The following is a 27,808-nucleotide window of genomic DNA, read 5'->3' as shown; positions in this document are numbered from 1 at the left end:
AGGCGATCTGTGGATTCTTTCAATCTCCACTTTTTCCTCTTGTTCAGAATATTGGGGCAGTTTTCTTGGATAATTTCCTGTAGGATGATGTCCTGGCTTTTACTTTTGTCATGGTATTCCTGTAGACCAGTGATTCTTAAGTTGTCTCTCCTGGAACAATTTTCCAAATCTTCTGTTTTGTGAATGAGGTGCTTCATATTTTCCTCAATTTTTTCATTCTTTTGATTTTCTTTTATAGTGCCCTTCTCCTTTGTGAAGTTGCTTGCTTCTAATTGTTGTATTCTGGTTTTTAAAAACTTGATTCCATCCCTCACTTTTTGGTCATCCTCCTTCTGGTCTGATTTTCTTTGAAGGTCATCTTTCATTTTCTTTGCCTCATCTTTCATTTTCTTTGCCTCATCTTTCACCTCTTTTGCCTCATTTTAAGCTGATTAATTTTGGCTTTCAAGACACTATTTTCTTGTTTTAGTTCAAGTGCCTCTGTTTCCAGATGACTTATCTTGCTTTTTAAGTTCTTTTCCCAGTTGTGTTCAGCCTCTCTTAATTGTGTTTTGAATTGTATTTTGAGTTCTTCCAAAGCCCGTGTCCAATTCGCTGCAGTTTCTGTGTTTTCTCTTGGTTTTCCTTCATCCTTCTCTGTTGCATTTTGCTCTTTGTTCATTGCCTGGGTAGAAGCTGTCGATTGTAATTTCTTGTTTTTTTTTTCTTTCTGTTGTTTGCTCATATTTGCTCTTTCTTTTCCCCCTGTAGTTGCCTGCATTCTTGCTTCTCTCATTGTGTTGGATCTGTGGTTTTGGGCTTTTCTGTCAGCCTTCTCCCTTGGAGCTTAGTTAGCAAATCTCTTAGTGCAGTCTATGGGGGAGGGGTGTTGAAGCTTGAGCTTCTCTGCCCTCTGAAGGCTTTGATGAGAGTAAGCTCAGCTGAGTTGCTGACCTGGATGTGCCCTGAGGCCAAAACCTCAGGAAGGGGAGGGGTCAATATGGAGTGTCTTCACTGCTGCAACTAGGCTGCCTGCTCTGTGCTTCTTCTCCAACTGCTTCCCCACCACCTGTGTTTGAAGCTCTGTGCCTGGTACAGCTTTGCCCGCAAGGTACTCCCTTCAGACCAGCACCCTTACCAAAAGCTTCCAGCTACAGCTTGGAGGCTCAGTGCTCTAGGTGGGGGAGGGGTCCTGGGACCTTCCTCCTTCCTTCCCCTCAAACCGGAATGTTCTCAAATTCAGACTTTTGGGGAGCATACCTTTTAAGTTGAGTCCATCAGGTGGGTTCCTTGGCTCTATCCTGTTGTTAGGTTTGATTTTCGGTCCCCTAGGAGCATTTAGTTTGTAATCGGTAAGGAAGGACTTTCAGAGGTCTGAACTTTCGCTGCCTCTATGCCTCCATCTTGACTCTGCCTCCAAAGTGCTCTTAAAGGAAATTATACCTCATTTTGGCCTGCCAAAATGTATTGATTCAGACAGGGGAACTCATTTTACTGATTTGGTTTTATCAAAAATTTATTCCTGTTTGGGGATAACTCCTAAATTCCATGTCCTGTATCATCCCCAGAGCTCAGGCCAAGTTGAAACAATGAATAGAGAACTTAAGACCATGACTGGAAAACTGCAATTCGACTCATTTAAAATGGCCTGAGATTTTTCCTCTAGCCCTATTTTATTTTTAAAGTAGGCCCAGGGGAGATCTATACATCTTACTATTTGAGATGCTTTTTGGACATCCACCTATACAAGCTAAGCCTTTTCTCTCTACATACACATCATTGCTAGGGGAAGATACTTCTATTGCTTCCTATACAAATAAAATTAAGAGAACTTCAAGAATCTGGGGCTGTAGTACAAGCAGGATCTATAGACTTTTCTCTTCATGATCTTAACCCAGAAGGCAAAGTATATATAGAGTTTCCAGTGCACAGGGGCAACTCAGCTGCCCTGGAAAGGTCCATTTCAAATATTGTTAACTACTCCAATAGCTATAACAATTGGAGAAAATACCTCGTGGATACATCGCTCCCACTTAAAGGAGTACCTTCCAATCGAAACTGACTGTATCCTGTCACATGTGCATTGAAGATAAAACTACAGAGATGACTGGACACTATTTTCACTGACATTGAACTCCAAAATTTTTATTTTTTAAATATTTGGTTTTTTTCTTGTACTTGAAGCACATGATAGCAGCATTAACTTTTTTTTTTTTAATTTTGCAATAGAATCAGTTTAGACATCCATTAGTCAATGGGTAAGCTTATAATTTATATTATAGAATTTGTATTTTGTTTTAAATATGTGTACTGGCATGTATTCTGTTTAGAAATGATTGTTAATAGTATACTCTTATAGGACTATAGAGAACAGTTAAAATAAGTAAATGTGTTACAAAGTGTTATAAGTGTTGGTCAACACTTGCCTTAGGGGAGAATTGGTTGTATACTTATTTATGTTATCTTTTAGATTGTGTACTTTTTAAAAAATATAGTATCTGTTAGATAGAGTATGATTTTTGTAAATTCTAAGACTCAGGATTATATTATTTGTAATTTTAATTTGTAATTATTTGCAATTGGGAATTGTATTTTGTAAAATCCAAGATTTGAAATCTTTTTTTTTTTTTAACCCTTACCTTCCGTCTTGGAGTCAATACAGTGTATTGGCTCCAAGGCAGGAGTGATAAGGGCTAGGCAATGGGGGTCAAGTGACTTGCCCAGGGTCACACAGCTGGGAAGTGTCTGAGGCCAGATTTGAACCTAGGACCTCCTGTCTCTAGGCCTGGCTCTCAATCCACTGAGCTACCCATCTGCCCCTGAAATCTTTTGAGAGTAATTGTAAGATTTGTTAACTCCCTGAATCAAGAAAACTGAACTATATTAAGAAAATGCCATAAAGAAACCTACACTGCATCAGAAGATCTAAAGTAAACTGTGACAAGTATTGATTGAACTGAAGGGGGTTGAATGCATTTAATGTATGTAAATTTCTCATGCCAAAGGGGATTGTTCCCTGATTGGCTTTTTGTCAATGTGTCTACCTACCATTGGTTTTGCTTTCTTTCTCTTTTTTCCCCTTTTCCTTATTTTTTTATTAGTGTAATATTATAGGCACCTTTAACTAGAAGATTTTTAGAAGTAAAAAGTTAGATATGTTTAACTTTGGGGCTAGCCTCCCAAAGGATCACAGGGGAATTATAAAAAAGGAATGCATTATTCCTTTTTAATTTAACAGGGGACTTGGAGGTCCTCTTATCATAGAGATGCCTAGGGATTAACCAGCCCAAAGTGATGGGAAGTAGAAACCATAAAGACAGAACGTGAGGTAGGAAAAGGTTATAAAGGGAATCAGTTGCTGACAGTTAGGGGAAGTTGGCTGCTGGGTGTGAGTTGGTTGTTGGGTGTTGGTTGCTGGTGGTGTAGGTTGGTGGTTGGGAGATACCTCTTTCCTATGTTTCTCACCTCTACTATATTCTTTTACTAGCTCTATTTTAATTAAACTAAACTGTTGATTGTTAAACGATCCTAGAATTTTTCTTTTCTCTGGCTTAAAGGGATAATATTAGTTTATAACTCTACTATATTCTCATTAAAATTTAAATTATTAAAAACTGCTCTCTTACTTTGTCAAAACCCTAATTCATTCATTCATTTATTTTTAAGCCCTTACCTTCCATCTTGGAGTCAATACTGTGTATTAGCTCCAAGGCAGAAGAGTGGTAAGGGCTAGGCAATGGGGGTCAAGTGACTTGCCCAGAGTCACACAGCTGGGGAAGTGTCTGAGGCCAGATTTGAACCTAGGATCTCCCATCTCTAGGCCTGGCTCTCAATACACTGAGCCACCTTACAGATTTAACCCTTACAGATTTTTAATTCTGCAATCCATCTTCTGGTGTGAGTTGTATTTAAATTAATACCAGGGTTTACATTTATGTCTCATCACACAGGCCAGTGAAAGACGTGTTCACTTCATCGTGTCTCGGCAGACTCGACAGCAGGGTTCTGGTCCTGATATTTTGTGGGAAGGAGTCTGGAATAGCAATGGCAGCCCACCCTTGCACCATAGTGAGAGGAGGAATGCTCACAAGGTGAGTCCAAGGTCTTGAGTTGCCTTGGTTGTTTATGCTGCAGAAGTGGGGACTGTTTTGACACCATAACATTTTAAAAGCTCTGGACATCGTCCATAGGAAGGGCACTGTTAACCTAAAATTATAAATCTGAAAATGCCAAGTTTATTTATATGATAGCTTATATCCAAGGTAGGAAAAGAGCAAGGTCAGTGATTAAAATGAAACCAAGTCTCATCCTTAGACACAATACGAACCTGTTTTCCCATCAGATAATCAAATGCAGTGTTCCCTAGAGAAGATTCTTTTAGAAAGATTTTTTTAAAAGAGGTTTGACTGGGATTTGTGTTTTGGAAATTTTCTGTCTGGCTGAAGATTATTATGACACTCGTGATGTTTATTTGTTCTTTGTTTCTTAAGGGGATGAGCTGGGATGAATCAGTCAGTACAGTTTGTAGTTTGATCTGTGATTTTATTTTACATCATTGTCATTTCCTAGTAATTTGACCAATGTTACCTCTCTGATATCCATTAGAACTCTTCTCTGGCAACAAAGTCTAGCCCAGTCAAACAAGAGCCATGAGTAGGAATTTTTCCCCTTGGGGCAAATTCAGTTGAGTTATGAGAAGGGGTTTGTAGGGGAGAGTCTTAATATATATATGTCTGTTTCTCTGCATAGTCCCAGACATAGTAAGCTCTTAATTAAATGTTGACTGTAAAACTGAGGCAGAGTATAGACAAAGGACATAGAGGCTGAGGAATTGGAAAGCAAGAGTATTGGAGAGGGTCAAGACTGAGGCAGATATTGAAGTTACTGTGAGGAAGAAGAGTGACCTAGAGGTCAACAAATGAGAGAAAGAAGATTGAAGATATCAGAAAGAATTCAAAAGGAAGAGAGGAGATTGCTAAAGAGGTCAGTGAGGAGCAAAGAATATTCCATTGACACTGCCTGGCTACTGATGCCAGCAGGTGTGATAGGAAATAGCCTTGTCCAGAGCGCAAATACAAGTTGTATCTTCAAGGGAAATCAAGGTTTCGACAAGCTGAAGAACAGAAGGGGTGTATGTGTGTGTGTGTGTGTGTGTGTGTGTGTGTGCGTGCGCGTGTGCACGTGTGCATAAAGGTATGAAAGAGAAGCAGGTTTCATATTGATTAGAAAGGTGGCTTTTGAATTAGGAAGACTTGGGTTCTGACACATGGTTGTGTGATCCTAGGTCACTCACTTAACCTCTCATTCTCCTCAGCTGGGAATTCCCTATAGTAATCACAGATCCAGTCTCTTGTTAGCAAAAGAAATAAAAATTATATTCAAAGGGGAATCAGAAAGCATGACTCTTTGATCACTCACTTTTTTCAGCTCCTTCCCTAGCTTTGATTTTCTGTTTGTATCCAAATCCACCTTTCTAAATGCATCAGTGATCAAAAATACTGAAAAAGGCCAAGCAAAAAAGACATTTCATTGGTGTATTAAGAAATGACAAATTCTGATAAAGGTAGGGAGAGGGAGAGCAAAAGGAAGTGGGAAGGAGAAAAAAAAACCCCAAACCTGAAAGACAGAGAACACTGCCAGCTAACGAGTTCTACATGGTTACAGTAGCTTAAAACTACTCTAAGACCCTTGCATATTTTCTCATTTGATCCATACAGTAATCAAGTGATGGAGGTTCTATAGATATTATTATCTCCATTTTATAGGTCAGGAAATTGAAACTCAGAAAAGATGAATGATTTGTTTAAAGTCACATGGCTAGTAAGCCTCAAAGGTGAAGTTTGCTCCAGGTTCTGACTCTTGACAATCAGATGAGATAATTATATGTTAAGCAGTTCATCAACCTTAACATTCTAGTCAAATGTAACCTATAATAATTTATTTTTGCAGAGGTTTAGAGAGAAATAGTTCTGGGACATGTAGCCATCCCAACATTATTCCTTTAGAGTTAGTGTTTATAGGTAAACAAAATAACCTTTTACTTTACAAAACCTATTGCAAATATTAGTAGTTATGCAAAACAACTATCCATAATCACTTTCTCCACCCAAGGAAAAAAGCAGGGAAAAAAAAGAATAAGAAAAAATATGGTTCAATATGTACTCTCAGGTGGTTAGTTCTCTATCTGAAGGCAGGTAGCATATTTCATCATGAAACCTTTGGAAATGTTGTGGATCATTGTATTGATCTGAGTTACCAAGTCTTTCAAAGTTAATTAACTTCACAATATTGCTATTATTGTGTAGATTTTCTCCTGTTCACTTTGCATCAGTTAACACAAGTCTTCTCAGGCTTTTCTGAAGCTTTCTCCTTGATCATTTCTTATAGCCCAATAGCATTGCATCACATTCATATATCACAACTTGTTCAGCCATTCCCCAACTGATGGACATCACCTTAGTTTCCAATTCATTTCCAAACCAAACAGAAGGAAAAGTAAAGTTTTCTGTAGCTGAAAAAAAGGATTAGGATTTAAGTTTACTGAAAGGATCCTCAATTCCAATTCCAAAATTATATTAAAGTAGATAGGACAATGGGAATAAAATGGGTCTTCCCCAATTCCCCATCTACACTTTGAAAGCTTTTTGCTACATGTGGTTTGAAATTTATAATATTTGGTATGGTAGTTTCTATTTAAATTATTCTTAATTTTTTATGAATTAAGGTTGTTTCTGGTGGTTTATAGACTACATTTCAATCTGTGATTTAGGTCTGGTTCTAGTACATTTGTGTACATGTATTTATTTGTAGTATGGGGATTTATCACCTGTCATTTCATAAAAGTGAACTTCTGATGAATAATTCCAGCTACTATGTTATGTCTTCATAGGTATTTGGTGGGTTGTAAATTTTTAGAGGCAATAGTGATACAACCTTCAAGGTTTCATTGCATGATCTACATTAATTCTTTTTTTTTTTAACCCTTACCTTCCGTCTTGGAGTCAATACTGGGTATTGGCTCCAAGGCAGAAGAGTGGTAAGGGCTAGGCAATGGGGGTCAAGTGACTTGCCCAGGGTCATACAGGTGGGAAATGTCTGAGGCCAGATTTGAACCTAGGACCTCCCGTCTCTAGGCCTGACTCTCAATCCACTGAGCTACCCAGCTGCCCCCTCTACATTAATTCTTAAAGAATCAGCAATTAAAATAATAATTATAGTCTTGAATGCTTTCTTTGCATTCTTTGCATCAATCAACATTGATTCCTCCAAAATAAAATTAATAATTATGCAACACTGCTTACAAACAATAAAACCAGAAATACAGAATGCACAATATTTCATAAATATTAGACAATTTTTGCAAAATAAAATGCTATATTATTTCCAACGGAGAAAGAGGAGTCAGGAAAATCCATTTGGAGATCCATGCAGATAATAGTAAAGGTTATCTACAATGGTGGTAGCAGTAGTAAACGGAGACAGACTCAACAGGATTTGGAAACTAATTAAATTTTTACAATTCCAAGGTTTTTAATGTGGGAGATTAGATGAAAACTTGTGCTACAGAAACAGCAAAATGAGAATAAAGATTAAGGCTGTTTTTTTTTTTTCAAAGCCCTACTTTTTGTCTTAGAATTGATACTATGTGTTTGTGCCAAGGCAGAATAACAGTAAAGACTAGGCCACTGGGGTTAAGTGACTTGCCCAAGGTCACAAAGCTAGGATGTGTCTCAGGCCAAATTTAAAACCCGGACCTCCCATCTCGAGATATCTCAAAGATTATGTTTAAAGGGGAAAAAAATTAAGTCCCGTTTTTTACTTGTTTGTTGAGTTTGAAATATTGTTGGTACTTACAGGGAGTAAAGTCCTATAGGCAACTGGAGATACAGATGCAAAACTCAAAGAGAAAAGAGGGCTGAGCTTTGGGAGTCATTTACACAATGGTAACAGTTGTAGCCACAAGAGAATGACTGTCAAAAGAGAGAATGATAAAAACCTTATGGAAAATCTGTTTCAGAAGATCAGGAAGTAGATGGTTATAGAAGGAATAGTTAGAGAGGTAGATGGAAAATTGGGACTATTTGGTTCTTATCTCTGAAACCAAGAGAATAGAAGGGATCTAGTAGAAGGGGCTTCTCAAATGTATCAAATGCTAAAGAGGTCACAAGATTATGACGTCTATAGAAAAGAACATTGGATCTGGTCAGTGGTGACCTTAGAATATTTGGGTAGAATTGTAGAGAAGCAGATGGCATATTGTAAAGGATTATCTAGAGAGTAAATACAAAAGAATATATCAATTATAGACAACTTTTTCAAGAAACTTAGCAGTGAAGGAGAAGACAGATTGGATAGGAGGGAGAGATCCAGGGAAGGCTTTGTTAGGATTGAGGAGATGTGAGCCTAGTCAGTGTGCTGTAAAATACTGAAGGTGAAAAAGAAAGGAGGAGAATGACTACTGGAGTAATAGAAGTGGGAGGCAATGGGATCAAGGCTACTGATAGAGGTAGCATTTGGTGAGACATAAGGATACCTTTTCTGTAACCAGAAAGAAAGAGGACAAGAATAGGCCATCATGATGGGAAATTTTGAGTAGCGACAAGAGAGAATTTATAACTGATAGTCTAATAGATTTTGCTTTCTCAATAATATAGGTGGTGAGATCATTTGCTATAAATGTTGGGGAGGAGAATAGAGTTATTGTTGGTGTGGAGAGGAGATAAGGAAAAATTTGAAATAGTTGCTATGGAGAATAAGATAAGGAGTGAATAAGATTAGAGTGGAGTTTTCAAATAGAAACAGAGGACCAAGTTGAGGTTATGAACATCAATCTATACATAATTTAGAGGCTCTGAGAGAAAAGAAATAATGCTAAAAACATTTTTTTCTGCTAAAAGGTTAAATTAAAAAACTGTAGACACACATACATATAATGTGCAGAAAGCTCTGGTGTGAAAATATTTCATTTCCTTTATACTTAAAATTTCTTTTTGCCCTTTCCCCTCTTTGTTACTAAGGTCATCTTTTGTACCCCCAGACCAACATTTGTGAATTTTTTTGCAATGCATTTTAAGGCTTAAAGTGAACAACAGAAATTAATTTGGAAAATACTCATCTAATCTATATCTTTAAAGCTGCACTTACACTGTCCAGACAGTTGATTACCTGTTTTGTTCTGAAAGCTTGCTATGGACAAAAATAAGCAATAAGCCTATTGTATTTTCCCAACAGCAGTCTAATAATCAGTTCTGGCATCTAAATGTTGGATGTTTTTTAAGAGTTTACCTAAGTTCTAGTCCAGGCTTTCTAAATGGCCATAGTATGCCATGTAAGGTACTAACCATCCAGTTTAGAAAGATATTTTTTGTTCCATATCAACGAGTCTGTGCACTGAGATTTGGTGACCCAAGCAGAATGTTGAGGCTGTGACTATCTCTTATAAATATGTATGTTTCTTTGACCTAAAAAGAAATCTGAAATATATTCACTGCCTAGGTCTCCAAAAAGATATTTGTTTTTAAAAGTGTATCAAAATGTTAAAATCTTTTATTTATATAAAATTGAAAAAAAAAGTTAAATGTAAAGGATATTTTGCATTATTGAACATGTATCATCTATATCAAGCTATTTGCCTTCTCAAATAGGGGATAAGAGAGGGAGGGAGAGAATTTGGAATACAAAACTTAATCCAAATGTTAAAAATTTTTGTTTATGTGTAGTTGACAAAAAATAAAATAAAAAGAAAAGAAAAGATCAATGGGAATAGAAAGGAATACATCTTTTTCTCAATAGTACATGGTACCTTCACAAAAACTGACCATATAATAGGGCATAAAAACTTCACATCCAAATGTAGAAAAGTAGAAATATTAAATGCCTACTTTTTAGACCATGTTGTAATGAAAATTATATTCAAGAAAAGGCAGCAGACAGAAACTAAAAAAATACTATCATAAAGAATGAATGGATCTGCCATATCTATCAAACTACCAAAAAACTTTTTAATACTTTTTTATTTTTTCCAAAAAATTTCCTTATAGAATTAGGAAAAATTAAACAAAATTTATATGGAAGAACAAAGGATCAAGAATATCAAGGGAAGTAATGAAAAAAAAATGTAAAGGATGGGGGCCTAGCAGTACCAGATCTTAAAATGACCTCAGGAAGCTAGTGTTTGATAAACCCAAAGATCCCATCTTCAGGTATAAGAACTCACTATTTTATAAAAACTGGGAAAATTGGAAAACAGTACAATAAAAATTAGGTTTAGATCAATATCTTACACCTATACCAAGATAAATTCAAAATGGGTGAATGACAACTATAAAGATTGAAATCATAAATAAATTAGGCAAACATAGTTCAGATCTATGGGGAAGGAATTTAATAACAAGCAAGAGATAGAAAACATTGTAAAATGTAAAATGAATAATTTTGATTATATTAAATTTAAAAGGTTTTGTACAAACAAAATCAATGCAACCAAAATTAGAAGGGAAGCAACAAACTGGGGAAAAATTTTATAACAAAATTCTCTGATAAAGCTCTAATTTCCCAAATATATAAGGAACTAAGTCAAATATACAAGAAATCAAGCTATTCCCTAATTGACAAATGGTCAAAGGATATGAATAGACAGTTTTCAGAAGAAAATGATCTTCTGAAATCAATAATTATTAATCACCACATGAAGAAGTACTCTAAATCCCTCCTGATAAGAGAAAAGCAAAATGAAACAACTCTGAGGTACCATTTCACACCTAGCAGATTGGCCAATATGACTGTAAAGGAAAATAATAAATGTTGAAGGAGATGTGGCAAAATTGAGACACTAAGACAATGCTGGTGGAGTTTTGAATTGATCCAATCATTCTGGAAGGCAATTTGGAATTATGCTCAAAGTGTTTAAAAGAATGCATACCCCTTGATCCAGCAATGCCATTACTAGGTTTGTACCCCAAAGAGATAATAATTAAAAATATTTATACAACAATATTCATAACCATGCTTTTTGTAGTGGCAAAAAATTGGAAAATGAGGGGGTATCCTTTGTTAAGAGGGTGATTTAGGTATAGGACCAGATGGATAGATTTGGGCCACTGTCATAAGATTAACAGGTTTGGGAAGGCCAACAAAACCCAGCCAGGTAGATCCTCACTCTAAGATGACACACACAGATCACTCAATCAAATAAGAAATGGTAAAAGGAATAAGGTAGAAGGATATGGGATAACCTAAAGCTAATTGTTCTAACTAATAATCCAGGATCTAATATCTCTTTAAAGAGGTTTCTTCAGAATGATTTTCCTACTCTATTCCTCCCTAACTGCATAAATCCCCAGTCCCTGATTTTGACTAAATTAAACTAAACCTCCTTAGCTGGTTTTAAGGGTCTGTGTAAGCCTTATAGGGCCCAGGAAAGGTCCTAGATCCAAAAAGACCCAGGCATGGTCTCACAATCAGATGCCAGATGGTTCAGGATCACCAGGAACTGGTGTAGATAAGACCAATCAGCAAAGCAAGCAGGGCATCAGAGTAGCAGAGAAGTAGGGCAGTCAGATAGCAAAACAGGATAGGAAATAAAGGATAGGATAGGGTAGTATCAGTCACTAAGGAAAAGCAGTCTGTCTCTCCAGATCAAAACCAGAGAAAGACTCCTAACCTCACCTAACTGTCTTTCCCTTCCTATTCTAGAATTCTCTCTAACCCTCTCTTCCTTATAACACCTTCAATTGGTGAATGGCTGAACAACTTGTGGTATATGATGGTGATAGAATACTATTGTGTCATAAAGAATGATGAACTCCTTAATTTCCATAGAAGTAGGAAAGACCTCCATGAACTGATGCAGAGCAAAATGAGCAGAACCAGGACAATATTGTACACTGAAACACTGTGGGATGAGTTTGTTACTAATAGTAATGCAATGATCCAGGGCAATGCTGAGGGACTTATGAGAAAGAATGTTATCCACATCTGGAGAAAGAACTGTGGGAGTAAAAAAGCCGAAGGAAAACATTTGATTTATCACTTGTTTATGTAGTAATAAAATAGTTGAGGCCATAAACTGTGGCAATTAAAATAGTAGAAGATATAAATTGTAGTAGATATAAGAGTGGATGAGTAAGTTGTGACCTCAGAAAATATGTTTCCAAGACAGTGTCTTATTTTAAATCAAATATATAAGGTGGTCGCCAGGGAAATATTCCCAATTATGAAAATATACCCAAGTCAACTGGGTTTTATAGAGATTTTAATTAATAATACAATGAGGAATTAAAGAAAGAGAGAAAGAGTAGGAAAGGAATAAGTATGAAGGGCCTTAAGCCAACATGGCCTAGTGGCCTAGACCTGAGTCTTAAGAGAGAGATCAGTCAGTCCTTAATCACTCACCACAAGATCTGTCCAAGCAAGAATATAGACACCAGTTCAGCCAGCCATCCTTCTCCAGAGAGGGATTCTTCTGACTGTCCTCAAGAGACTGCCTTCAAGAGACTGTTCTCAAGAGCCTGTTCTGAATCTGAATCTGAATGTGAATGTGAATCCGAATGTCCCTGAGAAAGTCCCAAGAGAGACCCTTCAAGGCAGCCTTTCCCAGCTGACTGTCCTGAGGGAGACCTGAGAGAGACAGTCTCCTCAGAGGGAGTTCCAGCCAGAGACTGTCCCAAGAGCCTGTTTCCAGAGCTCTCTCCCAACAGCCTCCTTAGATACTGTTTTTCTTTTAAGAGCCTGTCATCTCCTTATATAGGGAATTTTCTCCTATGTCACCTCCCCTAAGTTCTTCCATCTACCAATCACAGTAGACGTTTTTCAAAGGACATACCATTCTTAGTCCACACCTAAGAAGGTGTAAATTTTTGAGTAATTCACACCAGGAAAGCTCTGAGTAAGTTTCTCAGCTCTTTGTTCCTTGTAAATTCACAAGTTGCTTGACCTTTATAGGTACTTATCTTAAGAACTTTTTGCCTTATTATAAGTATGGGTTTAAGTACTTTTCATTGTTCAGAAAAGAGTTTACAACTTTATCTTCCCCTAGGGCAGACTTAAGTAGGTGAAGTAGAGTTCTCACATTCCTAATCTAAGTAGAGTTCACTGCCCAAATGGGGAATGGTCTTAATCCAATCTTATGAAGTAGGGTCTGGGAATTTTTAAGGTTCACATTTATACAGGTATTGGATGAGAGGTTTTGGTTTTTAAATTTTTATTCTATTATAAAAATGAAGGTATTGAGTGATAATACATATAGAATCCAGTGGAATTGCTTGTCAGCTCTAGGAGGGGGGAGGGTAAAGGGGAGGGAAAGGACATGAATCATTAAACCATAGAAAAATACTTAAATAAAAACATTTTTTTTAAAAGAATGAATGAGTCAAAGAACAATCATAGAAACATTCATTAATTTCATTAAAGAAATAACAATGAGGAGACAACATATCAAAATTTCTGAGATATAGCCAAAGTGGTATTTAGAGGGAAATTCATATCTCTTAATGCTTGCATTGATAAATCCGAGAGAGTAGATCATTGAATTGGGCATGCAACTAAAAAAAAAAAAACTAGAAAAAGAACAAAGTAAAAATCTCCAATAAAACAGCAAATTATAAATTCTGAAAATCAAGAAAGAGATTGATGAAATTGAAAGTAAGAAAACTATTGAACTAATAGATAAGACAATGAGTTGGTTTTATGAATAAATAAAATAGATAAACCATTGGTTAACTTGATTTAAAAAAGTATCAAAAATGAAAAAGGTGAAATCATAACCAATGAAGAAGAAATAAAAGCAATTATTGGAAGTTACTTTTCTTAACTCTGTACCAATAGATCTGACAATTAAATAAAATAGAAAAATATTTACAAAAATATAAGCTACCTAGATTAACAAAAGAGGAAACAGAGCATGTAAACAATCTCATCACACAAAAAGAAATCAAATATCAACAGACTCTCTAAGAAAAAGGTCCCAGAGCCAGATGGATTCGCAAGTGAATTTTACCAAACATTCCAACAACAACTAACTATAATATAACATAAACTATTTAGAAAAACAGGAGAAGAGAGAATCCTTCTAATCTTTTTTTTATGACAAAAATATGGTACTGACACCTAACCCAGGAAGAGATAAAAGAGGGAAAGAAAACTATATACCAATCTCTAATGAACATTGATGTAAAACTTTTTAAATGAAATACTAGCAAGGAGATTACAATATTATATTACAAGAATCATATACCACAATCAGGTGGATTTTATACCAGGAATACTGGGATGGTTCAATACTAGGAAATCTATCAGCATAATTGGCCATCTCAATAACAAAACCAACTGAAATTAAATGATTATTTTAATAGATGCAGAAAAAAGCATTTGGCAAAATATAATATCCATTCCTTATAAAAACATTATAAAACATTGTGATAAAAGTTACATTCCTTAAAGTGATGAATGGGATATATCTAAAATTATCAATAGGCATTATCTGTAATGGGGATAAACTAAAATCCTTCCCAATAAGATCAGTGGTAAAGCAAGGATGGCCATTAGTACCACTATTATTTAATATTGCACTAGAAATGTTCACTATAGCAATAAGCAGAAAAGGAAATTAAAGGAATTAGAATGGGTAGTGAAGAAACAAAACTATCACTCTTTTGCAGGTGATATGATGGTATACCTAGAGAACTCTAGAGAAACCACCAAAAAGTAATAGAAATAAACAACTTCTACAAAGTCAAAAGATACAAAATAAATCCACACAAATCATCTAGCTTTTCTATTCACCACCAACAAAAACCAACAGTAAGAGATGATAGAAAAGGAAATTCCATTCAAAATAACACTAGACAATATAAAATACCTGGGGGTATACCTACCAAAAGAAACCCAGCAACTATATGAATACAATTTCAAAACACTTCATGCAAATAAAATTCGATCTAAATAACTGAAAAATCATTAATTCCTCATAATGAAAAATGAAAATCCTACTTAAATTAATTTACCTTTTCAGTGCCATACCAATCAAAATACCCAAAAATTATTTCATAGAACTAGAAAAAATAACAACAAAGTTCATCTGGAAGAACAAAAGGCCAAGAATATTAAGGGAATTAATGGGAAAAATGGAATAAGGTCTGACTACCTGATCTCAAACTACTACAAAGCAGCAATCATCAAAACAATCTGGTACTGGCTAAGAAATAGAGAGTGGTGGATCATTGGAAGAGCTTAGGCAATTAACACAAAACAGTTCATATCCATAGTAACTTGGTATTCAATAAATCTAAAAACTCAAAATTTTGGGGAAAGAATTCAGTATTTGACAAAACTTCTGGGAATACTAGAGAGCAGTATGTCCAAGACTAGGCATGCACAAACATTTCACACCATACAGTAGGATAAAGTCAAAATGGATACTTGATCTAGAAATAAAGTATGACAACATAAACAAATTATGGGAACACAGAAAAGTTTATTTGTCAGACTTTTGGATAAGGGAAGAATTTAGGACCCAAAGACATAGAGAACATTATAAAAATGAATTAGATAATTTTAAATAGATTAAGTGAGAAAAGTTTTTGTACACATAAAACCAATGCAACCAAGATTAAAAGGGAAACAACAAATTTGGGGAGAAATTTATAGCAATTATCTCTGGAAAAGATCTTATATTTCAAATAAACAGAGAATTGAATCAAATTTACAAGAATATAAAGTATTCCCTAATTGATAAATGGTCAAGGGATATCAACAAGCAGTTCCCAGTGGGAGAAATTAAAACTCTCCAGAGGCATATAAAAAAAATGCTCCAAATCACTATTGATTAGAGACATGCAAATTAAAACAACTCTGAGAAGGGATAGCTAAGTGGCTCAGTGATTTGAGAACCAGGTCTAGAGATGTGAGGTCCTAGGTTCAAATTTGGCCTCAGACACTTCCTAGTTATGTGACCCGGGGCAAGTCAATTAACTCATTGCCTAGCCCTTACTGCCTTTCTGTTCTGGAACCAGTATTGATTCTAAGAAAGAAGGTAAGGGTTTAAAACAAACAAGCCCCCCAAACAACTGAGAAACCACTCCACACCTAACCACCATGGCCAAAAAGGAAAATGATAAATGCTAGAGGAAATAGTGGAAAATTGGAACACTAGCATAGTGTTGGTAGAACTGTGAACTGATACGACCATTCTGGAGAGCAATATGGAATCAGGCTCAAAGTGCCACAAAACTATGCATATCCTCAGTAATATCACCAATTAAAAAGAGATCAGATATAAGGAAAAAGGAACTACCTGTATTGAAATGTTTTTAGCAGCTCTTGGAAATGGAGAGGGTATCCATCACTTGGGGGACTGGATGAACAAGTTTTGGTATATGAGTGTTATGGAATATTATTGCACCATAAGAAATAATGAATTAAGATCAGTTAAGAAAACCTGGAAAGACTTATAGGATCTGATGCAAAGTAAAATCAATAGAACCAGGAGAACAATGATATACAATAATAGAAATACTGTGGGACGAACAACTGTGAAGTGCTAAACCATTTATCAGCAAAGCAAGCCTTCAAGATAACCACAAGGAAAATTATATCTAGAGCCAAAAAAAGAACTTTTGGAGTCTGAGAGTAGATCAAGGCATGCCATTTTCTACTATATTTCAATATACTTTATGAGATTTCTATTGTATGTTGTTAAAAGGAATTTCTTAAATCTCCCTCCATCTCTTTAGAGGAAGTAACAGATAGATTGGGACTTTCTTAAATTCTCCCTCTGTCTCTTTAAGAGACCAAGTGTATAAGAAAGAGTCAATTAAGAGAAAGGTCTCTTTTCCTCTGGATTTCTAGGGAGCAGGAGGTGGTTTGTCTTTGTCTCAGTCAGACTGATAGTTGGATTTTTTAACAGTTGGGGTTTTTTCTCCTCAGAACTTTGAGGGAGCAGGAGCACTGCCTGTGTCTGTGACAGGCAGTTTTACAACTGACAGAGAAATGGATTTAAGGAGGTTGTTGGAGATTAATGGTTATTGATTAGCATACATAGTTATATAGGGAATATATTTATAGATAGACAAAGTAGGCAAGATAGGCCTGTTCTAGCAGGCAAGAAGATCTTGCCCTTGAAGGCAGTTAGATTTAGGGTTTCTTAGGAATTTTAGTATAGGATTTGGATTTTAGGCATAGTTATATGATATTAGAGAGAATCTCACTTTCCTCCCTCCTATTTCCTATCTGAACTTCCTGTAATAAACTAAGTGTTGCTGTTTTATCAACCTGCTCTCTGTACTTTTATCAAACTCCTAACCCAAATTTTTTTTTTAATATATTTTATTTGATCATTTCCAAGCATTATTCGTTAAAGACATAGATCATTTTCTTTTCCTCCCCCCCACCCCCCATAGCCGACGCGTAAGTCCACTGGGCATTAGATGTTTTCTTGATTTGAACCCATTGCTTTGTTGATAGTATTTGCATTAGAGTGTTCATTTAAAGTCTATCCTCTGTCATGTCCCCTCAACCTCTGTATTCAGGTAGTTGCTTTTTCTCGGTGTTTCCACTCCCATAGTTTATCCTTTGCTTATGAATGGTGTTTTTTTTCTCCTGGATCCCTGAAAGTTGTTCAGGGACATTACACCGCCACTAATGTAGAAGTCCATTACGTTCGATTATACCACAGTGTATTAGTCTCTGTGTACAATGTTCTCCTGGTTCTGCTCCTCTCGCTCTGCATCACTTCCTGGAGGTTGTTCCAGTCTCCATGGAACTTCTCCACTTTATTATTCCTTTGAGCACAATAGTATTCCATCACCAACATATACCACAGTTTGTTCAGCCATTCCCCAATTGATGGGCATCCCCTCGTTTTCCAGTTTTGGGCCACCACAAAGAGCGCAGCTATGAATATTTTTGTACAAGTCTTTGTGTCCATTATCTCTTTGGGGTACAGACCCAGCAGTGCTATGGCTGGGTCAAAGGGTAGATATTCTTTTGTCGCCCTTTGGGCATAGTTCCAAATTGCCCTCCAGAATGGTTGGATCAGTTCACAACTCCACCAGCAATGAATTAATGTCCCTACTTTGCCACATCCCCTCCAGCATTCATTACTTTCCTTTGCTGTTATGTTAGCCAATCTGCTAGGTGTGAGGTGATACCTCAGAGTTGTTTTGATTTGCATCTCTCTGATTATAAGAGATGTAGAACACTTCTTCATGTGCTTGTTAATAGTTTTGATTTCTTTATCTGAGAACTGCCTATCCATTTCCCTTGCCCATTTATCAATTGGAGAATGGCTTGATTTTTTGTACAATTGATTTAGCTCATTATAAATATGAGTAATTAAACCTTTGTCAGAGGTTTCTATGAAGATTTTTTCCCAATTTGTTGTTTCCCTTCTGATTTTAGTTATATTGGTTTTGTTTGTACAAAAGCTTTTTAGTTTGATGTAGTCAAAATTATTTATTTTACATTTTGTGATTCTTTCTATATCTTGCTTGGTTTTAAAGCCTTTCCCCTCCCAAAGGTCTGACATGTATACTATTCTGTGTTTACCCAATTTACTTATGGTTTCCTTCTTTATGTTTAAGTCACTCACCCATTTTGAATTTATCCTAACCCAAATTTTTAACTCTTCACAATGTATGAGATGTGACTTCTATCATGACATGAGCAATATGGAAATATATATAAATATGGATATAACCTATATTAGACTATTCATTGCCTTGTGGTGGAGGGTTGGGAGAAAACTTGAATTCTAAAAAGTCAAAAAATAATTGTCAAAAATTGCTTTTATATGTAATTGGAAAAAATGGGGGGGATACCTGTAACAAATATTTTTCTTTCTATCCCTATTAGTCATCTGCCTTAAGTAAGTTAAGCATGGTAATCTATAGAATAAAAATGTATACTTTGTGGTGTTTCCAATTTTCTGGGGGTAAAAACTTTTCTAAATGTTGATTCACTTAATGAAAGTGATAAATGAGTTATTTGAGAAATTTATGGACTTGGTTCATTCTGTATTTTTGATATTCCTCCAAGGGAGTCTGGTCAGCTTCTCCTACCATTTTTGTTGGTCCTTTTTTTAAATGTAAAATTTTCCTTCTGAGTCAGCATAAATAATTAGAATAGTCTTTTCTCTCGATAATTCTGGGAGGCTTTAAGGAGACATGTCCTTGACAAAGACAAGCCAGTCAACCTCTTTGTTTCTTGGTTTTCCGTGGATTTGGGCTTTGACTATTTAATAGGTTTCTAAAGATTTATAAAACATCATCATTGACTTCCTCGGTGAAATGAGCCTAAAACAGAAGGATATTATTTATTAAATATATTTTCTTATTTTGTTACCAAATAGTATATATTATTTGACTACTGCTATGTCATTCTTACATGTTTGCTGGTCTAAGAATTATAAATCTTAGTATCATAAAGCTAGAAGGACATTTAGTGATTATCTAGTTCTAATTCCTTCACTTTATTTGTAATTTATATAACAATTTTATTCCTTAAACATATATTTTCATTCTTTCAAAGAGAGGTAAACACTAATGTGCCATTTTCATTCTGAAGATGATAAAATTGAAGCTCAGAGATATCAAATGCCTTCAATGATAGAGCTGGGTCTCTATTCAGTACTCTGTCATATTAATTTCTGTATTAAGTACTACACTGACACACTGTTGGGATTTTAATAATGGCAAATTAGAAAATGCAATAATACCTAAAAAGAGGGGACCCATGTTTTATTTATTTCTTCCTCTTTTTTTTTACTATTTGTACTTCATAGACTATCCTTCATGCTGTCACCTGTCATGAGAAGGTGGTAAGTGTCCGTAAAGACTACACAGAATCACTGGGCATGACCGTTGCAGGAGGAGCATCCCATAGGGAATGGGATTTGCCTATCTATGTCATCAGTGTTGAACCCGGAGGAGTCATAAGCAGAGATGGACGAATAAAAACAGGTAAAAACAAGAAAGACCTGGTAAATAAAAGTTAGAACATCACTACTTTAAGATTAGGCAATTATCTATATCACAAAATTTGCTAATATTTGTATAGCGTCTTACAGCAGAGGTATCACATATTCCCTCTGCACACACCAGCAACACCAGATAAAATGTAATTGGGGAATATTTAACAAAATTAATAAAAAGACAATAAAAATAAGTGTTTTTTAAAACGAAGTTAATATGTAGCCCAGAGATCCTTACATATGGATTATTGACCTTATTTCTATTTAAGTTTGATATTACTACTTTATGGAAAATGGTTTCATCCTCAAAACAACCTGAGAGAAAGGTATTGCCAGTATTGATTGTGCTATTTTGTAGATGAGACTGAGGTTCAAAAATGTTACGTAGTAGGCATCAAGATTCTGCTGTACCTTACTGGCTTTTAATACAAATTGATAGGAACATAAGAGTTATTTGCTTGTGTAAAGTTTACAGCACTGATCACCAGTTTAATTTAATTGATCTGCTCAACTAACCAAGTATATCCCTGCCTAAAGTTGTGTACAGAGAGTGCCATTCTTTGGTTAAATTTCAATAGTAATGGAAACTGTAGTGATAACCATGATAACAACAACCACAATAATCAACAGTTGCCTTTTGCATGACACTACTTTGTGCCAAGCACTGTGCTAAGCACTTTACAAATATTATTTAATTGTTCTTCACAACCATCTTGGGAGATAGGCACTATTATTATCCCTATTATATATAGTGTGATATATATATCTCATAATATATATTATTATAATATCACTATTATTTTACAGTCAAAGCCACCTAGCTAGTTAGTATCTAAGGCTAGATTTGAAGTTTTCTATTCACTATGTCAACTAGATACCTATTATTTCAATTATAAACATAACAAAAATAATAGTAGGTAACATTTCTTTCTTAAAAAAAAAAACCTTATCTTCTGCCTTAGAATTGATACAATACTAAGTATCATTTCTAAGGCAAAAGAGCTGTAAGTAATATTCAATTCTGCTTAAGTGACTTGCCCAGGTTCAAAGAGCTAGGAAGTGTCTGAGGCCATATTTGAACCCAGGTCGTCCTAATTCCAGGCCTGGTGTTCTATCCACTGAACTACCTAGCTGCTCTGGTAGCGAACATTTCTATAATTCTTACTATGTGCTTGCTAGGCACTGTGCTAAGTGCTTTATAATTATTATTAGCTCATTTGATTCTAACATTAATCCTGGGAGGTGCTATTATTACTCCCATTTTACAAAGGAAAAAAACAAAACTGAGGCAAATATTGTCTTCCTGATTCCTGTCCCAGAGTTATCCACTGGATCACTTACTCTGATAATGAAGTGAAATTTTTTGCTAAATTGACCAAGGTAGTATGATATAGAAGGAACTGGATTCAAGTTCTCATATTTTTTGGTTGTGGGACCTTAAGAAATAATAGAATCTTAGAATTCGGAGCTTAGAGAGATTTAGGTTTTCTTCGTCTTAGAAATAACTATAATATTACTTCTATCACAGAGACATTTATTATGTCTCTTCTATGCTGTGCTCTAGGCATACAAAGATGAAAAACAACAATCTTTCCTCCAACTGCTCACTTTTAGCAGGAGCAATATAACATGGCATATACGGAAGTATAATACAACAATTTGATCAAAGTGGAGAGATATATAGAAAGTGCTTTACGAAAAGGCAAAAGTAAATCAAGTTTTTCACTCTAGCATTCGTTTTCAAAATTGGTCTCAGATACTTCCTAGCTGTGTGACTCTGGACAAGGCAGAGTCCTTGCCACTCTTCTTTCTTAGAATTAATACTAAGATGGAAGATAAAGAGAAGGAAGGAAGGAAGAAAGGAAGGAAGGGAGGGAGGGAGGGAGGGAGGGATGTGGGGAAGACAGGGTTGCCCAGTGGCCAGAGCGCTGGGTTGTCTTTGAAGATAGGTGTTCCTGCCCTACCTCTGGCACATGTGACCAAGCAAGTGTCCATCTGAATTAATAGGAACTTCTTCATTGGAAAGCTCCAATGACAAAGAAATCATAGAACTGGTTAAAAAAAATTTAAGTTTTATTGCCACTTTTTGTTTGTTTTTATATTCGCTAGTCCATTTAATCTCACCTCCCCATTAAACCCTGCCTGGCATTAAAGAAAAAGAGTTTAGCATAATTCTGGAAGAGGACTATATCTGACTATATACCCCACAATCTTTATCTGTTGGTCTCTACTGGAGAAGAAAAATTTCCTCATTAGTTCTCTGATGGCTGAAGTTGAAACACCCATCTCTGTGTACAATGTTTTCCTGGTTCTGCTCCTTTCGCTCTGCATACCTTCCTGGAGGTTGTTCCAGTTCCCATGGAATTCTAGAGAGCTCAATCTTAAGGAAGAATTAATAATATTGGAAATGAAGTTGGATTTATGGGAGCCAGAAGGCTTCAAATGCACCCTCTGCCACTTGCTAGTTTCATGACTTTGGAAAAGTAATTTCATCTTCTGCTTTGGTTTCCTTATCTGTAAAATGAAGGGCTTGGACTAAATCTGTCAGATCATCCGCTGTATTCTCAGCAAATTTCCTGACAATGGAAAGGAGTCAGGCTGCCCAAAAGGTAGATACATAGAAAGGACATCTCAACTGGATCAAATAGAAAGCATTTATTATGTTCCTATTTTTGCTATTTATCAGTTAATGGTACAGGAACTGCCCTGTTACTTACCCATATTCACCACTGCACAGGTCTAGAGAGAGAAAACCATGCACAGGGTGATCCTTCGTTTTTAATCACAGTTGGAAGCTTTTTGTTTAATAGTGGGAAGGCTTTCTTGAGGATTTTGTGACAGGTGCCTCAACTTGGGCTTTCCCTATTGACAGGGTGGGGAATAAAATAAGAGAAAGCAGAGGGAATAAAAGTAAAGTAGATTTAAGGGAGTTGGTCTACTTTGAAGTGAGGTCCCCAAAATAACTGCTTCATTTAAGAGGGGGAACAACATAAACTTACCTCGATTGCTATGTGAAATTTTGATCTCTCTTTATGAAGACATTTAACAGTCCTGAACCAAACATGAGAGCTACAGGATCTCAATCTCCCTCGGCCCAACCCCAACCCCAACAACTTCCCCCATGTTAAACAAAAGTGACTGTTTTTCACTGCCTTTAAAGATGGTTTCTGATCTTTGGCTATTAGGTGACATTTTATTGAATGTAAATGGGATTGACCTGACAGGCGCCAGCCGTGGGGAAGCAGTTGCCCTATTGAAAAACACCTCCTCAGTTGTGGTGCTCAAAGCCTTGGAACTGAGAGAATGTGAGTCCTTGGAGAATGACAGCAACTGGCTGGCCCTGGAGTCCAACCAGAGCCCAGCCCACACCAGCGAATGGTCACCAGCCTGGGTCATGTGGTTGGAATTGCCACGGTAAGTCTGCAGATGACATCCTGGTAGAGGAGGGCTGAGAAAGATTTATGTTTCTTAGACAACTCTTTCACATTACTTGGCCTATCTAATTCATTATACTCACATTTTAATTGGGACCAGGTTTGCTTGTATGCCTTTTTTAAACAAAACCACTTCTGTCTTCTTCTCTGATTTTGAATATGAAGAAAGGGGAGAAAGTAATTTGTGGTTGAAAGGCTTTGACCTATTCTTTAAAATGAATCTAAGAATCAGAGACCTGAGGACCAGGGCCAGAGTGCTCTTTAATGCTATTTAACATTCTACCTTCCAATTTAACCCTTGCAGGTCTCATGCTATCCTGAATTTTCCCTGAATCAACTGTGGTTGAACTGTTTGGCTTTTCTTTCTCTTCACACTACAACAAAAAAGTTTCTTTGTAATAAATACCCGCGAAGCAGTTGAATCATTATTTTGGCAAAACATAATCAGACTACAGAGTGGGACATTTAATTTTCTCCAGGGAGAAAGGTGATTGAGCGGCTATACCAAAATGAGATCTGCCTATGGAAATTGAGCCAAGAAAACCTGAAATTGGGAGTTTCTGGTATTTAGAGAAATGCTTCACCCCACATAATAAGATTTGGTTAGATGTTTTTACTTGGCAAAGTCACCCAGTCAGTATATTAGAGGCAAGAGTTGTACCCAGGGATTCCTGTCTTGGAAAGCACAAAGCAATCACAAGTAAGAAATAAATGCAAACTTCCTTTCCTTCCATAATAATGAAATAAAATGAAAAGATTTTCACCTCACCCTCCTCTGCGTTTTAGCTTTCATTTGGCAAAGGGAACAATGTAGTCTATCTGGTGAGAAATGTGAGCTTTTCCTGAGTGCCCTCTAAGGGAAGAGTGAGGTAGTGTCCTGAAGTGTTTCCAGTGAACAAATCACTGTTTTTCAGTTGCTTTTGGTATTCTGAAGAAATCTTCCATCTTCACTGCTCCATCATCCACTTGGGCAGTGTCAGGGTCTAATTCCCTTACTGGAACACACTTTGCTTTTTCACTGGGACGCTGAGTATTCTTGACTTTGATATTTGCTGTTTCCACTACCCCAGAGTCCCTGGGGGGACTCCTGAAACTGGTCTTTCCTTGATATAGTCACGAATTCATTATTCTTTTGGCCCCATTACCAGGGGATGCCTCTAGATACCTGTCTTGAATGCTCATGTGGGAGGGGAGTTTCAAGCTATTCGACCACCCTTTGTGAAAGTCATTCTAATTAGCTGTTAAGAGTTACAAACAGGGCAAAATACTAAAAAAAGAAAATCTCAACTCCATTTAGATGCAGAACATCAAATATCTCTTTAGATCCTTGTTATGATCAGTCAGGCCTATTTCCCCTAATGCCACACCAAGTCAGCCCTTTTAGCCTCCAGATATCATCAGCTCTAGAAACAGGAAATTCATTGTAATAATAACCCCAGCTGCAACTGAACTCACAAAAAGGGCCTGAGTGTGCATGAAGATTGGGGCATTAGTATGCTGATCCAATGGGTGCCCATCCTTAGAGTCATTCTCAAGTAATGGCTAGAAAGAGTAAAAGTGGCTCTAATGGACAATAAACAAAGCTGTGTCTCACTCTTATTAATGCTAGATTGTATGCCAGGCTAGACTCTAGGACACAAGCTTCAGACGTCACTTAGTCATACAGGTCATCAGATGCCATTTAATTGGAGCTGTGACCTACAAGGGCCTATACTCAGCATCTGGAAGTCCTTCAACAAGTTCCCTCATCAGGACATGTATCACATTAATACACATTAAATCATTTTCCCCTCTTCCCTAAGAATTTAACCGTTTCCTATCCTGAGGTTCTTCAGGTTAAAGTTTCCTATGAAAAAATTTATTTTAAACCCACCTTTCTTAATGCTTCTAGAACACAATGACATCTCTCTCACTTTGGACTCCTCGTCACCGATTTAGTTATCAAACACTCTAAAAGTGTGAATTGGGTTATCCCACACAACTTCATGTGGTCCTTCTTTGCCCAGGAACAAATCTGGGAGTGAACTGAACAAAATTCACATATTTTTTTCCTGGCATGTGATGAATGTCAGCACAAAATATTTGTAGCACCACCACGATGCTTTGAATGATCTTGATTGTCATATTTTGTGGTAAGAAGTCTTTAAATAACAAAAATGACTTGAGTATGGGATGATTCCAACTAATACAAAAAATTTAAGACCAATTCCACTCACATATCAAATTATAGTAAGGAATAAGAGAGAACAAGGAGTGATTTGTCAAGGGAAAAAGCAAGACCTGTGATGTGGAACCAGCATTCTGAATTAAGTGGGAACTCCAAGCCAGGATAGATAAAATCAGATAAAACTTGGGAGATCAGGGGTGGTCTTTCTCCTTATTGTGCACCTGCTATAGTCTCTAGGTCAAAGCTCACTAACTCTCAGAGGATGAAAAAGATCTTCAAACCCTGGCTCCTACCGCTTTGACTAGCAATCAGGGCTCCCACTTGAACCACAAAGGAGCAAACCATTTACAACCCTGGAAACAAATATCTTTCACTGAAATGAATTTGCAGTCATAGAAGGTAAAAGTATTATAGAGGCATATATCAGATCATGATCATTTTTTTGAGTGTATACTATCAAGGTGGTGTATAGATAAGATTTTTTGGAGAAAAATGTGCGACATAATTATGACTAAAGTAAATATCTACAAGCAAGGAAGTTGTGACTAGCCCAAACTAAAAGTCCACAGGTTGTAAAAGAAGTGGAAAAAGAAAGTTTCAGGCTAGTTTTTACCATCCTGCCACTAATGCTTGCATATTTGAATTAAATAAAACAACATTTTCTCTGGGATGTGGCAAGTCTAATATTCAGCCCCTGCCTGTGAAACGCAGATATTCTTTCCATGAAGTATTCATTAAAATTGATCATGGCAAACCACATGAAAAGACCTGCAGTGCAAGTTGTAGAGAAGATTCCCAACATGGGTAAAAATCCTGTTCATTAATAAAAACCTACCACCAAGCATGCTATTTTATGTCTTTGGTTCCCTTAATACATGATGCTTGTGTGATTGCTGTGACTACATTCCCACCAATGGCATATTACTAGGCATCAAGTCCATGGCAAATTTCAGCTTAAATGAATGACAGCATTCCTTTACTTTTTCCTGGATTTTTGAGGGTCTAGGTTCAAATCCTATCCCTGATCATTCATATCTATGGGAATTTGGAAAGATAACATCCTTTTTTGCTTTCCTCATCTACAAACTAGAGGAATTGGATGAGGTGACATCTGAGGTTCCTTCCAATCAGGTGCAGAACATAATTTTTGATTTGTTTCTATTATCATTGCCCAAATTGGGGAGTCTCAGATTTTCCAATTAAGACTTACTTATCAGGTGATTTTAAATAAGTACTTGTTTCCCCGAAACTATTTCCTTATCTGAAAAACAGTTTTGAGGTCATGATTGCTTTCTTTTTGTGTCTTTCTCTCAACCATTACATTCTGTCCTGCTAACAACTCAAAAACAGAGACAAGAGCTAGACAAATAGGGTTAGTGATTTGCACAGGGTCAAATAGCTATGAATTATCTGTGGCCAAATTTGAACCTATGTCCTCCTAACTCTAGGCCTAATGCTCTATCCACTGAACCACCTAGGTGTTACTGTAATTGGTCTAAGATTTTTGCAGTTTTAAATTATCAGTCTCTAAATTAGTTTGTGTTGTAATATAGAAACATGAAATTAGCCCCTGAATTAAAGGGTATTTTAAGGGTAAAATCCTGAAAACATTTCCCTTTTTTTGTTTAGGGTAGTTAAAAAAACTCCGTGACCTATGGATTCTGTCTTTTAAATCACAGGAATCAAAGATCTTTTTCCAGACTCTCGTATGTACAGATATCACTTAAATCCCCAAACCTCATTCTTCCTTAAGTTGCTTCCAAGGGTAGAGAATCTGCCATGTTCTTTTCTTCCAAAAGCAAAATAAATGTCTGTATTTTTGAATAGTAATAACAGAGTGTTAACTGAAAATATACTATTACACACACACAGTCCCACACCCATAGGTTAAAGAAAAATGATCAAAGCAGTAGAAAGATGAAAGAATGTAACCTTTTTTGTTCATTCATCCCCTAGTGGCAATTTTTATCTTTTCAAAATAACAGTATCTGTTATTTGTATAGTGCTTTAGAATTTGCAAAGCAGTTTCAAAACCATAACTCTGAAGATCACTATCTACGTGACCTTGGCCAAGTCACTTACCTTTTTGGGTTTCAGTTTCTTCCCTTGTAAAATGAAAGGGGTTTGACTTGACTTGACTCTTCTGGCTCTAAATCTCAGACCCGTTATTTCATTCTGGTTTAAGATTGATGACTTTACCAAACTTACCTTTATGACAATACGAGACTAAGAATGCCACTCTCTAGTTGGGGACTGTTTTGT

General features: G+C 36.3%; 1 protein-coding gene across 8 annotated transcripts in view; it reads left to right on the top strand.

The window, feature by feature from the left end:
• Positions 1–27,808, top strand: part of LNX1 (ligand of numb-protein X 1) — a 254,018-nt gene that overhangs the window by 221,182 nt on the left and 5,028 nt on the right. For 7 of the 8 annotated variants that reach the window (XM_016423250.2, XM_056802619.1, XM_056802620.1 and 4 more), the window contains 3 exons: positions 3,930–4,070; positions 19,757–19,934; positions 23,131–23,359. In XM_016423250.2, coding sequence (XP_016278736.2) covers positions 3,930–4,070; positions 19,757–19,934; positions 23,131–23,359 — 548 coding nt within the window. Of the gene's footprint in view, positions 1–3,929; positions 4,071–19,756; positions 19,935–23,130; positions 23,360–23,683; positions 24,148–27,808 lie in introns of those variants that run through there. The other variant, XM_056802621.1, reaches the window with a different exon arrangement.

Source organism: Monodelphis domestica, chromosome 6 (assembly GCF_027887165.1).
Source record: "Monodelphis domestica isolate mMonDom1 chromosome 6, mMonDom1.pri, whole genome shotgun sequence".
Lineage (NCBI taxonomy): Eukaryota > Metazoa > Chordata > Mammalia > Didelphimorphia > Didelphidae > Monodelphis > Monodelphis domestica.
The sequence above is the reverse complement of the archived record's forward strand: the minus strand, read 5'-3'. Positions and strand labels throughout refer to the sequence as shown.